Here is a 13273-nt window from a genome sequence, read left to right as displayed (position 1 = left end):
TAGCTTTTATTGGCCGTAGCAAGAGATTACATTTAATAAACCTAGACATTACGTGCATTTTTTCTATGATCTACCTTTCAATCTTTTAATCAGGATTGCCTTAGATTTGGTTGATCTTCATGTAGGTTTTGTAACATCCTATCATGTGATTATGTTGTTTTTGGATAAAAAAATTGTTAGATCTTATTGGCTTTAGATCTTATTGGCTGTAATGATTGACCGATCATATTATGTGATAGTAAAGAGATCTTAATGAATTGGGGATGCTACTATGTTCGAACCTTTCAAATCTGACACCTGGTCACTTTGTGGTTCTATCTGGATTGCCTCTGGCGTTGTTATCTTGGTTAAGGTCCAGTTCCACAGTGTTCAAATTTTGAGACTATAAGAGCAAAGTTGTTGACATAATATACAGAAAATTATTAATTAATGCAACTTATGCTATGTTCATTTGTAAATTGATCATTTAAGCAAAGAGTTACCATTTCTTTTCTTGAACAGATGGAGATAAGGAAAGAATAAGTTCTAGAGGCACAAGATTAACAAAGAGATTAGTTATAGGCTAAAGTTATCAATCATGGTTGAATTTAGCTGGAAAAGTTAAGCATAACACATTATCTAATGCATGCGCTAAAATCTGGGTCAATATATTGGGGATCTTATATTTCTGATAAAGCTAAGTTGGGACATGGTGAGCTTGTTATTTTGTTTTGAGCAGTCTCGACTTGTTACACCTGGAATCAATAGTCTTCTAAGTCCAATGTTTATTGGTAGTGCATGTTTACCCATGGCAGAAACATATAAACTCTTAGTTTGGGACTATTGGGCATCACGTCTACTGTCACCGACAACTTTAGCTTTTATATTGCCACCGACATCGAGTGAAGCAGATAAACTTGATTGTTGTACAACTTACATATATGGTGCCACATTATGACATCTAAGAGTACAACTTACATATTGTTGTACAACTTACATATATGGTGCCACATTTTAAAACAACAATTGTGGCTTAAAGCTGATTTTCCCTTGTATACATCTAGATAAGTAGAACTGTAGAAGAGTTAAAAGGATATCGTGGACCCTAATCTCTCTTACATGTCAAAAGGGACTCAGAGGCTCCATGATATTACATGAATCAGCAGGGGTACAATACTGTTCATTCATGCTTACTAGCTAATATAATCTAAAATAGATTTCTGCAGCATATGTTTCTTGCACCAAATTAGTGGTACAACACTGTTCATTGTACTTAATTTTTAAACGAACTTTGATGAGTATCTATATCCTACCTTTGATGTTTTCATGCAAATTAGTGGTGAATTTTATATCTTTCATGTTAGAGTCAACTAATTAACAGGAACATCAACAATGATGCCTCTAGACATTTGTAGTGGTAACATTATAATATCATATGTGGATGGATTGAACTTTTTGTTTTGTTTCAAGATATATATATATATATATATATATATATATATAAAGTTTGACTTACCGGTCCGAGCCAGTGTGTCGGCCGGTCGATGGCAGGACATGTCTTGCTCCGTACCAGTGTATCGGCACATGGTATGCCGATGCGTACCAATGTTTCGATGAGAAAGAAAAAGAGGTTGAAGAGGAAGGTCTGGTGGAGGAACAGAAGAGGAAGGAGAAAGGAAGAAGAATAAAGAAAAGGAAGAGGAGAAGAAGTGCAGCGATACTTGGGAAGCAGCGGTAGTGTCGAAGGGAAGCAGTAGCTTCACAGGGGCAAAGAGACAGTGCTGCTACTGCATCGCAATGTTGAAGAGGCAGTGTTGTTGTAGCATCGCAGCGGCGAAGAGGCAGTGCTGCTACAGCATTGCAGTGGCGAATCAGTGAAGATGTAGCGTCGCTGCAGCGGTGAAGAGGCAGCGCCGCTGAAACATCGCAGCGGTGAAGAGGCAGTGCCACAGCTTTGTGCGCGAGAAGAGCCCTAATATGTTTTTTTTAACGCTGAAATGGATTGGGCCCACCACTTTTTGATTTTTTATTATTTTAATGCAGATCGCCGGAAAACGGGGTGGTCCGAGTATCGGTCCACGCTTGGACCGGTATGTACCACCAAAACCGTACCATTTCGGGCAGTATAGTAATCCTTATATATATTCCTTTTACAATTATGTTTGTTGTGTTCATCTTTATATTGCAAGGTTAGCTAATTATTGTTTTACTTATTTGTGTCTTGACCTGGATGGATAAATCTATGTTATTTTTTGTTGTAAAAATAGATTTTACTGATGAAAAATTTTCCAGGTCAAGGGTATAGTTACTGATATTGGGGAGGATATGCATTGTCAGTTCCTTGAAGTTATTCGAATATTGGTTGACTCCTACACTACATCTGGTTCACAGGTACTCGAGTAAAAAAAATTATGATTTTATATTGTCTTATTTCTTTGTTGCCCTACCTGTTGCTTGTGTGAACATCTAAAACATCATTTTTCACACATATCATGTCAGTTGATTTTTGAGTTTCTTTGAATGTTCATTTATTCCCTGTTTTTAAACATGAGCTTATCAGAAACATTAAATATATACCGGCAGTGGTCGCTTCATCAGTGTACAAAGCGTTATGTTCTTGCAACAATTTCCAAATCATGTTTTCTTGGTACTATCTTCTCATAATTAATAAATATCTTTAAGGGAAATGACAGAATTAAACTGATTCATGAGTCGTATCCAATCTTGACAAGGATTTTTTTAATGTTTGCTTGCTTTAAGCAATCATTCCTGGTATAGACTCTGAAAATTTTCCCTTTATATTAACTTGCAATAAGCTTTCTTTAATCATTTATCTTGTTTGATGCTTTTTACTGTTTGCTTGCTTCTGACTATCTTTCCCTTCTAGAAACTGTTTGAAAATCTTCTTTTTATATTATCTTGCAAGGAACTTCTTTGATCACTGAGTTCATATGCTAATGCTTTCATAATATTTGATTATTATTCTGTTCGCTGCAGCGAGACACAATTGTAGAGATCTTCTATGAAACTCATCTGCCTCAGTTAGTAGATGTCATAGCATCAGCGTGTCCCCCACAGAACACTTCCCGGTCAATTGCTAAATCATCTGCAACCATTACTTTAACGAAACCAGAAATTTTATCAAACATCTGTGAGCTGCTGTGTTTCTGTGTGATTCATCACCCCTATAGAACAAGGTGAGAATATGATCAAATCTCTATGTTGCTAACTATATTGCTTGATAATCTTCTCAGATTAGAGGTGCTTGCTTTTCTTGTATATACAGGTGTAGTTTTCTTGTGAATAATGCCATAGAGAAGGTCTTGTGTCTAACACGCAGAAGAGAAAAGTTTCTAGTGGTGGCTGCTATCCGTTTCATGCGTACTATTGTCTCCTACAAGGTGTGTCTTCCAGTTTTGCATTAGTAACTGTTTTCCATCATTCAGATATTGAACAAATATATTATCTGCATATCCTCATATTTGTGCTCTATCACAAGTGCAGATAATATTGACTAGTTGCTTGTTTGTTAAGCATAACAAACATTGCAAGATGTTGATATACTAACAAGGAAATCAAGACTTGTTTATCAAGTTGCCTCCCACGGCTTCTTCTGGTTACTGTTGTAGACTTATAATATTAGTCTAACAAGATAAATAAACACTCTAGCTTTTAATATACCGTATTGGAATTTTATACATTAAATTGATTGTAAATAAGACCCTAGAGGTTCTCCAAAATTGTCTCTAACAATAAGATTGAAAATATCATATTCTTAAATCAAGTAGGACTATGGCATCCCTTAGGCAGGAGAGCTAGTTGAGATTCAATCAGGTCTTATTACAGATTTTGACTTGGGATGTTTCTTGGATCTACTTCAGTTTCATCATCTTCTAGTTTGGTATGGATTCTAATCTGTTAGTGTGCCTCCTATGTGTTCATGAGCCCAATAACGATTGGGGTTGCTCGATTTGGACTATTAGGACTCGACTTCTGGGGAGCCTACTGGCTGCTTAAGGTGCTTTTAGGTTTTAGTCACTAAAATTTTGCAATGTGATACTTGCCAAGTATCTTTTGGGCCTTAAGATGCACTAACCAGTAACTTTAGTCTAGTTGGTTAACATAGTTCTGAAAATTGGTTGTTAACATGGTTTCTTGAAGAAGTAATGACTTTGAGAACTCTACGCTGATTACCTTGTCTGTTCTAAAACAATGTTGGAGTGTCATTGTTCCTTCTGAAGATCAAAATTCAACATGCTGTTTGTCCCATGGTCATTAATATGCTGGTATTTGTTTATGGATCTTGGAAAAAATGTTATTTGAGAACATTGAAGTATCTTGGCTTTCTATTTAAACTGGATCTAGGCCTAGAATAAATAATAACATATTAGAAGGCGATGTTGGATAAACAGCATGAAGTTTCATAGCTGTGGGTTATTTCTCAGATTGAAGTGCTACTTGGATAAAAGTGTACACTCCTAGTAATTCTGGATTATCAAGTTGTGAGCATATGCCTACTAAACCATGAGGCAACTTATATGTCAGCCAATTCGACCACTAAGTGTGAACTGTGTAGGAGGCAGATTCCTGGAGTAGGATGGGACTCCAATAGTTTTTCTACTGAGGACCTATGCTAAATGCAACCCAACCAAAATCCACTAATGGGGCTATTTTGCTGCCTCTCACTATATGTGTTACAGGTAAGTCAGTAATCTTTGGGATGAGAAACAATATCCATTTCTAATCATGTTGAGAATTGTTGAGCTTCAGGACTGATAACAGTAAAATTGATTGTTCTTGGTCTAATCTCCGGTCAAGCTAAAAACTTAAAGCCAACAAAATCCAAACTAAACCTATAAGCTTGATGAATACCATTAATTGCTGAAGATTGGAGGCAGATAATTTAGACCTTAGGACCCAGACTTATTCTTGGACTCCATTTGTCATTTTATTCTTTTGCCCATACACAACTAATTATTTTAAATTTCAAACAACTTTTTCGATATATGGGTTGTTTTTTAGGCTGCTACATCATGCTGGGATAGACATGACAAAAAGTTTGTTTGAAATCCCACCCAAGGAATGCCATTTCAGGTATGGACCCATATTGGTCCTTGCTGCGTCCGGTATGTATCGGTTGGTATTGTTATATACTGATACATGGTACATTGATACCTACTGGTGACTCAAAGATGAAGAAGAGGAAGGAACATATGACAGTGGCGGAAGAGGAGTAAGAGGAAGGAGGAAGGAAGAGGAAGGAAGAAAAGGAGACAATGGAGAAAGAGGAGGGAGGAGGAAAAACTAAGAAGAAGCAGTGGAGGAAGAGGAGGAAGCTTACGTAGTTAGTAACATGTGGTGGGTGGTGGGGAGGTAAGCAGCATTGGGCGTTAGTAGTGACTTTGTGCTCCCCATGTAATTGGAGGGGTAAACTATAAGGTTTCCTTTATAACTTTTTTAATGGGTCTTGGTTCAATCACTGGAAACGAGAGTGGTCCATGGACTGGTTAATGTAACTGGTATGTCTCACTTGTTTCATACCATTCTAGGTGAAATGTCATTCCATGAATTTCCAACATCTCTTGATCATATTGTAATGCATGGAAAGGATGAGCTATCTTCAATACATACTCCCTGGTCAAAAACAATCCCCCTGGTAGACATTTAGGATTAGATTATGCTTGCGCCTCTGACTGTAGAATAGGTTGGGTCTAGTCCTCCGGTCTTATGGTGGATAACTAAATTGTTTTTATTGGCTTTCTTTTTCTGCGCTAATTGTGTCCATTGCATGCTCTAAGTCACAGTACTGTTACTTAAACCAACTGTATGCATTAGTCCATTACTAGTGACATCAGATAAATGTTGAATGACTAGTGAATCTGGATGTCTTACAGGATGAACATCTTCTTCGTCACATTGTTAAAAACAATCTATTAAAACCAATCATCGAGGCATTCATTGAGAATGGTGATCGCTACAATATGCTGCATTCAGGAGTTCTTGAACTTTTGGAGTATATCCGGAAGGTGATCTTCCTTCTGGTTTCTTCTCTGATAGTGTTTTTGAGGATGTTTATATATTTTATTTTATAATTTCGTTTTCATGGCTATCCGAAATATATGCAGGAGAATGTAAAAGTTCTTGTCTTGTATGTAGTTGATTCCTTTTGGGATCAACTGCTGGAGTTTCAGCACTTGGGGACTGTCCAGGCCCTAAAGGTCAAATATGAGCAGGTGTGATTCTGTTTCTCAGACTGATTTTTTGATGCATTTTTTAGGTTGATGTCAATTAAATTAATAATGGAAGGAAAATCATGCTACTACTTTTGATTGTTTAGATATTACTTCTACTTTTGCATTGGTTTATTCTGGTCCCTTTATCTTGTGTCAGCTGCTGGAGAATCCTGAGAATAAAAATGCTACTATCACTGTAGACCCTCGAAGAAAAACCGAGGACCGTGCTCTTGAAAAGGAGGAAGAAGACTATTTTAATGAGGACAGGTATGTTATGCTAATAATAGTAATGTTGCGTGTGTAACATAAGAGTTTAATTGGTGTGTAATCCAGTGATGAAGAAGACTCCGTTGCTCATTCATTGCATGTTCGAAACCAAAATGTACGATCAAAGCTGCCTAATGGAACCAAGGACCACCCATCTTCAAGGTATCCTTTAGCACAGTGTTATTACCTTTAAATCATTCTATTGCTGAATACTTCCATAGCTTGTCACTTTTCAGTCAATTAATACAGGTAAGATGCTGTAGGAGTCTTTATACATAAATTTTGTGATTATGTCAGATAAATTGTTCTAAAAGACTCGTATAATTCATTTCACAATGGAGAATGAGAAAGCTGCTGATACTTTAGTTATCAGTTTGTTTTCTAATGAAACTGTGTTCTGCATTTGGTTGTTCAACAATCTTCATTTATAGCTAATGTATATGGATCACTAATGTATGTTGTAGGTCTGGATCTGTTGGACTTGTTGACTATGACGATGATGACGACGATGACTATAATCCACCATCTAAAAAATCTGAAGCTTCTGCAGAGGATGAGGACGGTGTGGCTTTTTCCAGAATCAAGCGCAAGTCCACCACTTCGCCTGACTGCAAAGATGAGAAGCCTGAGCTAGTGAAGAAACCAAAGATGGATCTACGTGTAAATGATGCTAAGGCTGCCATCTTTGCTGCAAGTTCAACCTGCAGTGACAGCAATACAGGTAATATGAGGTCACCCCTTACCTTCTATGGATTGTATACAAAATGAAATGGATGAATTAATTATTAGGAAAAGATTCTTTGTGTCCCTAAGGTGGTATCTGTCTGAAGCTGTAGATACCAGACAGTCAAGTGGAGAGGATTGTCCGTCAGCACCTGTCAATAATTCTTCATCAGCGGGTGTTGTGAATGGCTAACCGTTCATGGTTTGAAGCCATGTTGAGTATGATGAAGTCATAGTTTTGGCTTAATTATCAAGCAATGAACTCTCATTGCACAAGAAGTCAACAAAGGTTGCAGTAGACATTTTTAAATCTCGTTTCAAGGAGGAAGATGGACAAGAAGAATGGTCGAACCATGGCTGGATCTGGAAGGGGTGAAACAAGTCTGTAAACTGTATATTTGAAGCATAGGTCTTCTTTGGAGCAGCATGAATTATTTTCTTGCTGGCGGAGCGATGGGCCATTAGCATCAGCATGTATTTATTCTTGTTCACTTGTAGAACAGTCAGAACTTCAATACATCTTGTGAACGATGAAAGAGACCATCACTTGTTTATCAGAAAAAAAAAAGAAAATTGTGGGTACAACTTAAAAATATAACTACTGTAAGGAGACCAGTTCTCTGCACTAGCTTTTTGAACTGGTGTGGAGTGTCTCTCAGTTCAGAGGTAATATTCAATTATGTACGGGTGACACTAGTTTCTTTCTTTTCCTTGTATTTAAAGAGTAGAATAAACCTTACTAAGGCTTCTTTTTCTCCATTTTAACCTGTGTATTGTCCTGGTTCTTATCAAGTCTTTTCTTCATTGACAGACCACTGTGAAATTTATTTTGATGGTTTTGTACTTGGGTATTGGCGTGCTGTGCTAGGCTGGTCCAAACCATGATGGGTCGGAGAACAAGGACACGATATTAGAGAGGTGTCAGGGCAGTGGGAGGGTGATTAGATGTGATTGCAAGGGCTTCGTTCTGAGGCGTTATGCCAACATGTTAGTTCGAGAACGATTATGACAATGCCATCGGATGACGGCCGGCCAATCGATCGAACTGCGTACGGCGGCACTAACAACACTGTGACGACGTACATCCGACAACGCCAAAAAAGAATTTAATATTTTTAAAAGCGTAAATTTGGTTTATTCTACAGTGGCATGAATAACCTTTTCGAATTTACATGCTGAAATTTTTAGTCTTAAGACCTCAAATTACAAATATTGAAATGGTTTTCTCTTTTATCGTTATATTTATTATCATTAAAAATAATTATCTAATGGTAATTATTCATACTATTAGTAGTATTACACGGTTTTCCGACACGCGCTTCCTTCCGTCCCTCTGCATCGTCTAGGGTTTGGCCCTGCCCTTCTCGTCTCACAGGTACCTCGATTCGATCCTCTCGCATTCCTGTCTTACCTCTCCATCCGTTTCTTTCGGTGTTTGCTTTCTTCTTGGCGATCGATCTGAAAGATCTGAGATTACCTCTCCGTTCGTCTCTTCGCGTGTTTGTTTTCTGAAATCGATCCTTCTTTTATGCTTGTCGATGATCGATCTGAAAGATCTAGACAAGAAGATGATTACCTTTTATGCTTGTTGATGATCGATCTGAAAGATCTGGACAAGAAGATGATTACCTTTTATGCTTGTTGATGATCGATCTGAAAGATCTGGACAAGAAGATGATTACCTCTCTGTTCGTCTCTTTGCGCGTTTGCTTTCCGAAATTGATCGATTTCGTTTTTTTTTTTTTTTTTTGCTTATTGATGGTCGATTTGGAAGATCTGTACCAAGAGATGGGTGCATCTCGTTCACCCCTTCGCACGTTTGCTTTCTGAAGTCGGTCGTTCATGTTTTGGTTCTTGACGAACGATATGAAAGATCTGGTCGACTAGACTGGATGAGGAGTCGAGGGGTTCCTCTCTCCTAAGAATCCGGCTTTCGAAAGTACAACTTTTCTCGACGGGACTTATTCGCTTGCTATTGTTGTTTTCTGGGGCTCGCAGTTGTGCCTTCTCTTTGTTTTATTTGCTTTCGGAGCCTTGTTCCGCTAGTCTAGATGTGTGTTGATGTGCATTTCTATGACTTGTAGGATTAAAAGATACTGATGCCTTGGTTTCTACTTTCTACTATGTTTGGTTGGCTTCCCATTCGAAATCAAGGTTTCATAGCTCGGATGTGTTTCCTCCCAATAAAATTAGGACTAGGTTTTGTTTGTTTTTTTCCAGCCATAAATTTAGGTCACCATGGAGTGGACCTCTTAATCCATTTACGTCTTTCTTTTTTCCAGGATATTAGGAGTTACAGATCGTTCTAATTATACAGTCATAGATATGTCGAGCAAGAAGGAAGAGAAAGCGCAGGCTGCAGCTGAACGGATCAAGGCAGCGGCACTGTCAGCTGCCAAGGGTCTTAGTCGGGCTCAAGCCGAGCGGGCTGCTGCTGCAGCAGCCCGAAATGTGAATGCCTATGGGCAGAAGGAAGAAGGACCTAGCCGATGGCAGGAAAGGAAGGAAGCAAAGCGCCAAATGTATCTGATGAGCACAGAGAAAGCTGTCAAATTGGGTGAAAGGAAGGATATCAAATCTTCCGTTTCCTCTGCTGGTGTCACCTCCCAGTGCCAGAAGTGTTATCAAGCTGGTCATTGGACTTATGAATGCAAGAACGAACGAGTCTATATTTCCCGGCCGTCAAGAACTCAGCAGCTCAAGAACCCGAAGCTGAAGATGACCCTCTCGGTGTCGTATGAATTGGACAACCCTGACATTGGGAAGGAAGTAAGGGATGAAGGGCGTGATAAGAAAGAGATCGGGGGAAAGAATGGCACAAAGAGCAAAAGAAAACACCGATCTGGTACTGATTCGGATGAGGACAGCAGTGAGGCCTCCGTGTTTGAAACAGATAGTGAGTCTTCAGTGACTGGTTCTGAAGACTCATCCTGTGAGTCTAGCTATAGCTCCAGTTCATCTGATTCAGAGGAAAGGAGGAGGCGGAGAAAGAAGCATAAGAAAAGGAGACATAGAAGGTGCAGTTCGTCTTCTGATTCGTCTGAGACCGAATCTGCTTCGGACAGTGACTCTGATGAGAAAATCAGCCGGAGGAAGAGCAGGCGACACAGCCGTAGGCATTAGGCTGATTTCATAGGAATGGTAAGTTAACTCTTTTTATTAATGTTTGTTGTGGTTGTTCTGTTACTTATTCTGACCTTTAATGGTGATAATGTAGTGTCCAAATTATGCTTGTTTTGTATTACAGCAGTATCGTCTGAGCAAATGTTTAATACTTTTCATGTGTGGCTACATAATTAAATATATGAATTTCATCTGCTTATTTGCTTGTTAATTTGAGAAATATGTGGAAAATAAGGAATGTACTTAAATTATGCTTCTAGTAGCATTTTGATGATGGTAGTTGATATATTGGGCAATGTTAGACTATTTAGTAGTGTACTTGAGCTAACTTACTGCTGAAAGCATTATGAAGAAAATGAGATCCACATTCCCATCCATATCCTTGTTTCTCTATTTTTTTCTTTGCACTTTTTCGAGTCTTTTCATAGTGTTTCATTTTCTTGTTTTAGTTTTTTTTTTTGGTTAATGTTCTTATCTGCTCAATCATTTTACATCTCCGTTTAAATTCTTTTCTTACTGATGATTTTCTTGTTCTTGTCTACTATGTTATTATCGATGTTCTTACCTACTTAATCTTTTTTTTTTCCATTTTCGTTTAAACATTACTGCTCAATTGTCTCGCAATGTCACTGATTTTCTTTTTGTTGTCTGTTTTCATGGATGTTCTTACTGCTGCTGCTGCTTATGTTCTTTTAAAGTTTTTCTGAAATTTTTAAAAGTTTTATTATTGTAATTGTTGTTTTTTTCCCCATTGTTATTGTAATCTTTTCATGATTTGTCTATGTTTCAAGTGATTTTCTTATCCGCCCAATCATTTTCCATCTGTCTAATTTTTTTTTCTTGATCTTGTCTATGTCTTTATTGAATGCTCAATCATTTTTTCCATCTGCATTTAAACATTACTGTTCAATATTTTTGTAATGTTGTTGACTTTCTTGTTTTTGTTTATGTTGATGTTTCTATCGGTATCCTTACTACTGCTGCTTGTGTTATTTTAAAGTTTTTCTTTTTCTTATTGGCGTTCTTATTTTATGTTATTTTAAAGTTCTTACGGTACTCTTTTTTTCTTTTTAATCTTTCCATAATGTTGCTGATTTTCTTGTTTTTACCTATGTTTTCTCGATGTATTTATCGTCTCAATAATTTTCCTTCTCCATTTGGTCCAGCTTGATGATGGATACTTAAATGTCGTGTGTTTTTTTCGGTTGATGCTGTGCAACTAATTTTTTCGATGATGTTATAATTTGTTTTTGATTGCTAAAATAGTAAAACTCCCACTATTTGTTTTGAGTTCAGATGAAAGAGATGAATAATTATATTTTTTGTCACGTGTAAAACTGTCATAATTTAGTTCGATTGTCGGCCGAAAGTAACGAGTCATCTTCACAGTTGTAATTGTCCACAGGTGTGAAGAGTAGATGGAAGCTAACTCGTCACATTGGTGTCCTGATGATGTGCAAAATAAGAGACAGTGTTGTCTTGGATCGAAAGCAGTTTTAAGATCATAAATTATGTTGGCAACTTACAATATAGGTATTTAACATAATTAATTGGAGACTAGGATGAAAATTTAGGAATATTAATCATATCGAATACTGATTTGATGTTAATTAAGATATTACATATAGAAAAGGTATAGATATTATTATTATTATAAATAAAGATGGCAAAGCAATATCTTAGAGATAAAGAAAGATGAAATTACTGTATCTAAAATTTTTATTAGAAGAGGAGATTTGAATTGTTATAATAGGTGTCTATTTTTGATTAGATGATTGATGATCCAATCGAAAGGGATCTGATGAGGGTTATAATTACGATAAGACTCACGTGACGTCAACTGCTCCGGGTGACATATCACGTCTCTGTCAACTTGATGAGGCACCCGGTCAACGTCGATCGGAACGCCTGCCGAGGCACATTAACACCTTTATCAGGCTCGATCCTTCACGCTACGCTAACGACAATGTCAGACGCAACCAGAAGTACGATCCTACTTCCTGCGGGCAGGCACATCATACAACGGTAATTCTCACTATAAAAACCCTCGCGCACGAGAGAGAGAGAGAGAGAGAGAGAGAGAGAGAGAACTTAGCTAAAGAAACTCCCTTTACTATCCATCGACTTGATCGTCGAAGGGGTCGGATCGAGCACCTCGACCCGACCTTTGTGCAGGTGCAAAGTCGAAGGTCTCGACTGGACACGCAGGCAAGGAGTTCTTGCTCGGAGGAAACGACGACCCCGTCCCGATCGGACCATCGTAATCGGCCACCTCAGCAGTCTCGAGGAACGTCCCAGGGAGATTCCCATCATCCGGACCCGAACTAAGCCGCGTCGGTCCCGAGACCACGGCTTAAGGTTGTTTACACTAATAGGATCTAAGAGGAGAACAAATGAGGTGAGTAAAATTTTTTTTTAATTATTGTTATAATATATATATAACAATATAATATATATATATATTAATTATTTTATAGGTATAAGCTATTTATTGCTAAAGTTGGGAGCACCTTCCTTGGATATTGGTCCAACAGCATAGCTCGACTTCTTGTTTCTTCACCCAACAAAGACATCGGTTTGCTGTCTTATCCGGGGGGAAGCAAGCAAATCCCTGTTCCCATATCCAAGCCTCTGCCACCTCGATTTCTCGTCCCTGTTCCCAAATCTCTCCTTTCGGTGGGTTTTCATAACCCCCCGACCCCCGAAGACGCCATCCTCGTCCTCGTCGCATGATTCGCTTTCTTTCCCGGATCCCCGTTCGTTGTCCTAATGGTGTGTGGTCAGTTTCCATTCGAGCCCACTCCCTCTTACCTATATCAACGCCGCTGCTCTTGTTCGTCTTCTATGTGGTGTTCCTCGTAGCTTGCTCACTCATCATCAGGATGACACAGAACCCGGCGGCGGCGGAGAGGAGGCAGAAGCGGAAGCTGTCGAACCGGGAGTCGGCG

The 13273-nt window shown here is 38.4% G+C and overlaps 2 protein-coding genes across 5 annotated transcripts in view; both read left to right on the top strand.

Annotated features, from left to right (window-relative positions):
• Positions 1-7961, top strand: part of LOC135585328 (uncharacterized) — a 28140-nt gene extending 20179 nt beyond the window's left edge. The window contains exons 18-26 of one of the 3 annotated variants that reach the window (XM_065172929.1): positions 2272-2370; positions 2977-3176; positions 3266-3380; positions 5874-6005; positions 6105-6212; positions 6370-6479; positions 6546-6641; positions 6944-7200; positions 7316-7961. In XM_065172929.1, the coding sequence (XP_065029001.1) occupies positions 2272-2370; positions 2977-3176; positions 3266-3380; positions 5874-6005; positions 6105-6212; positions 6370-6479; positions 6546-6641; positions 6944-7200; positions 7316-7395 (1197 nt within the window). In that variant the 3' untranslated portion in view covers positions 7396-7961. Of the gene's footprint in view, positions 1-2271; positions 2371-2976; positions 3177-3265; positions 3381-5873; positions 6006-6104; positions 6213-6369; positions 6480-6545; positions 6642-6943; positions 7201-7292 lie in introns of all 3 variants that reach the window. The other 2 variants (XM_065172928.1, XM_065172930.1) reach the window with 2 other exon arrangements.
• Positions 7962-8496: 535 nt separating this feature from the next.
• Positions 8497-10536, top strand: LOC135585320 (uncharacterized). 2 transcript variants are annotated; one of them, XM_065172931.1, is made up of 2 exons: positions 8497-8577; positions 9485-10536. In XM_065172931.1, the coding sequence occupies exon 2, from the start codon at positions 9528-9530 to the stop codon at positions 10323-10325; it is 798 nt and encodes a 265-aa protein (XP_065029003.1). In that variant the 5' UTR covers positions 8497-8577; positions 9485-9527; the 3' UTR covers positions 10326-10536. The 2 variants fall into 2 exon arrangements, with proteins under 2 accessions (XP_065029003.1, XP_065029004.1); XM_065172932.1 differs by lacking the exon at positions 8497-8577 and adding an exon at positions 9010-9356.
• The last annotated feature ends 2737 nt before the right edge of the window (positions 10537-13273 follow it).

This window comes from Musa acuminata, chromosome BXJ3-11 (genome assembly GCF_036884655.1).
Source record: "Musa acuminata AAA Group cultivar baxijiao chromosome BXJ3-11, Cavendish_Baxijiao_AAA, whole genome shotgun sequence".
Taxonomy (NCBI): Eukaryota; Viridiplantae; Streptophyta; class Magnoliopsida; order Zingiberales; family Musaceae; genus Musa; species Musa acuminata.
The sequence above is the reverse complement of the archived record's forward strand: the minus strand, read 5'-3'. Positions and strand labels throughout refer to the sequence as shown.

Bases quoted from the DNA above. Each gene is read 5' to 3' on its own strand.
- LOC135585320 (XM_065172931.1), top strand. From the start codon at position 9,528: ATGTCGAGCAAGAAGGAAGAGAAAGCGCAGGCTGCAGCTGAACGGATC.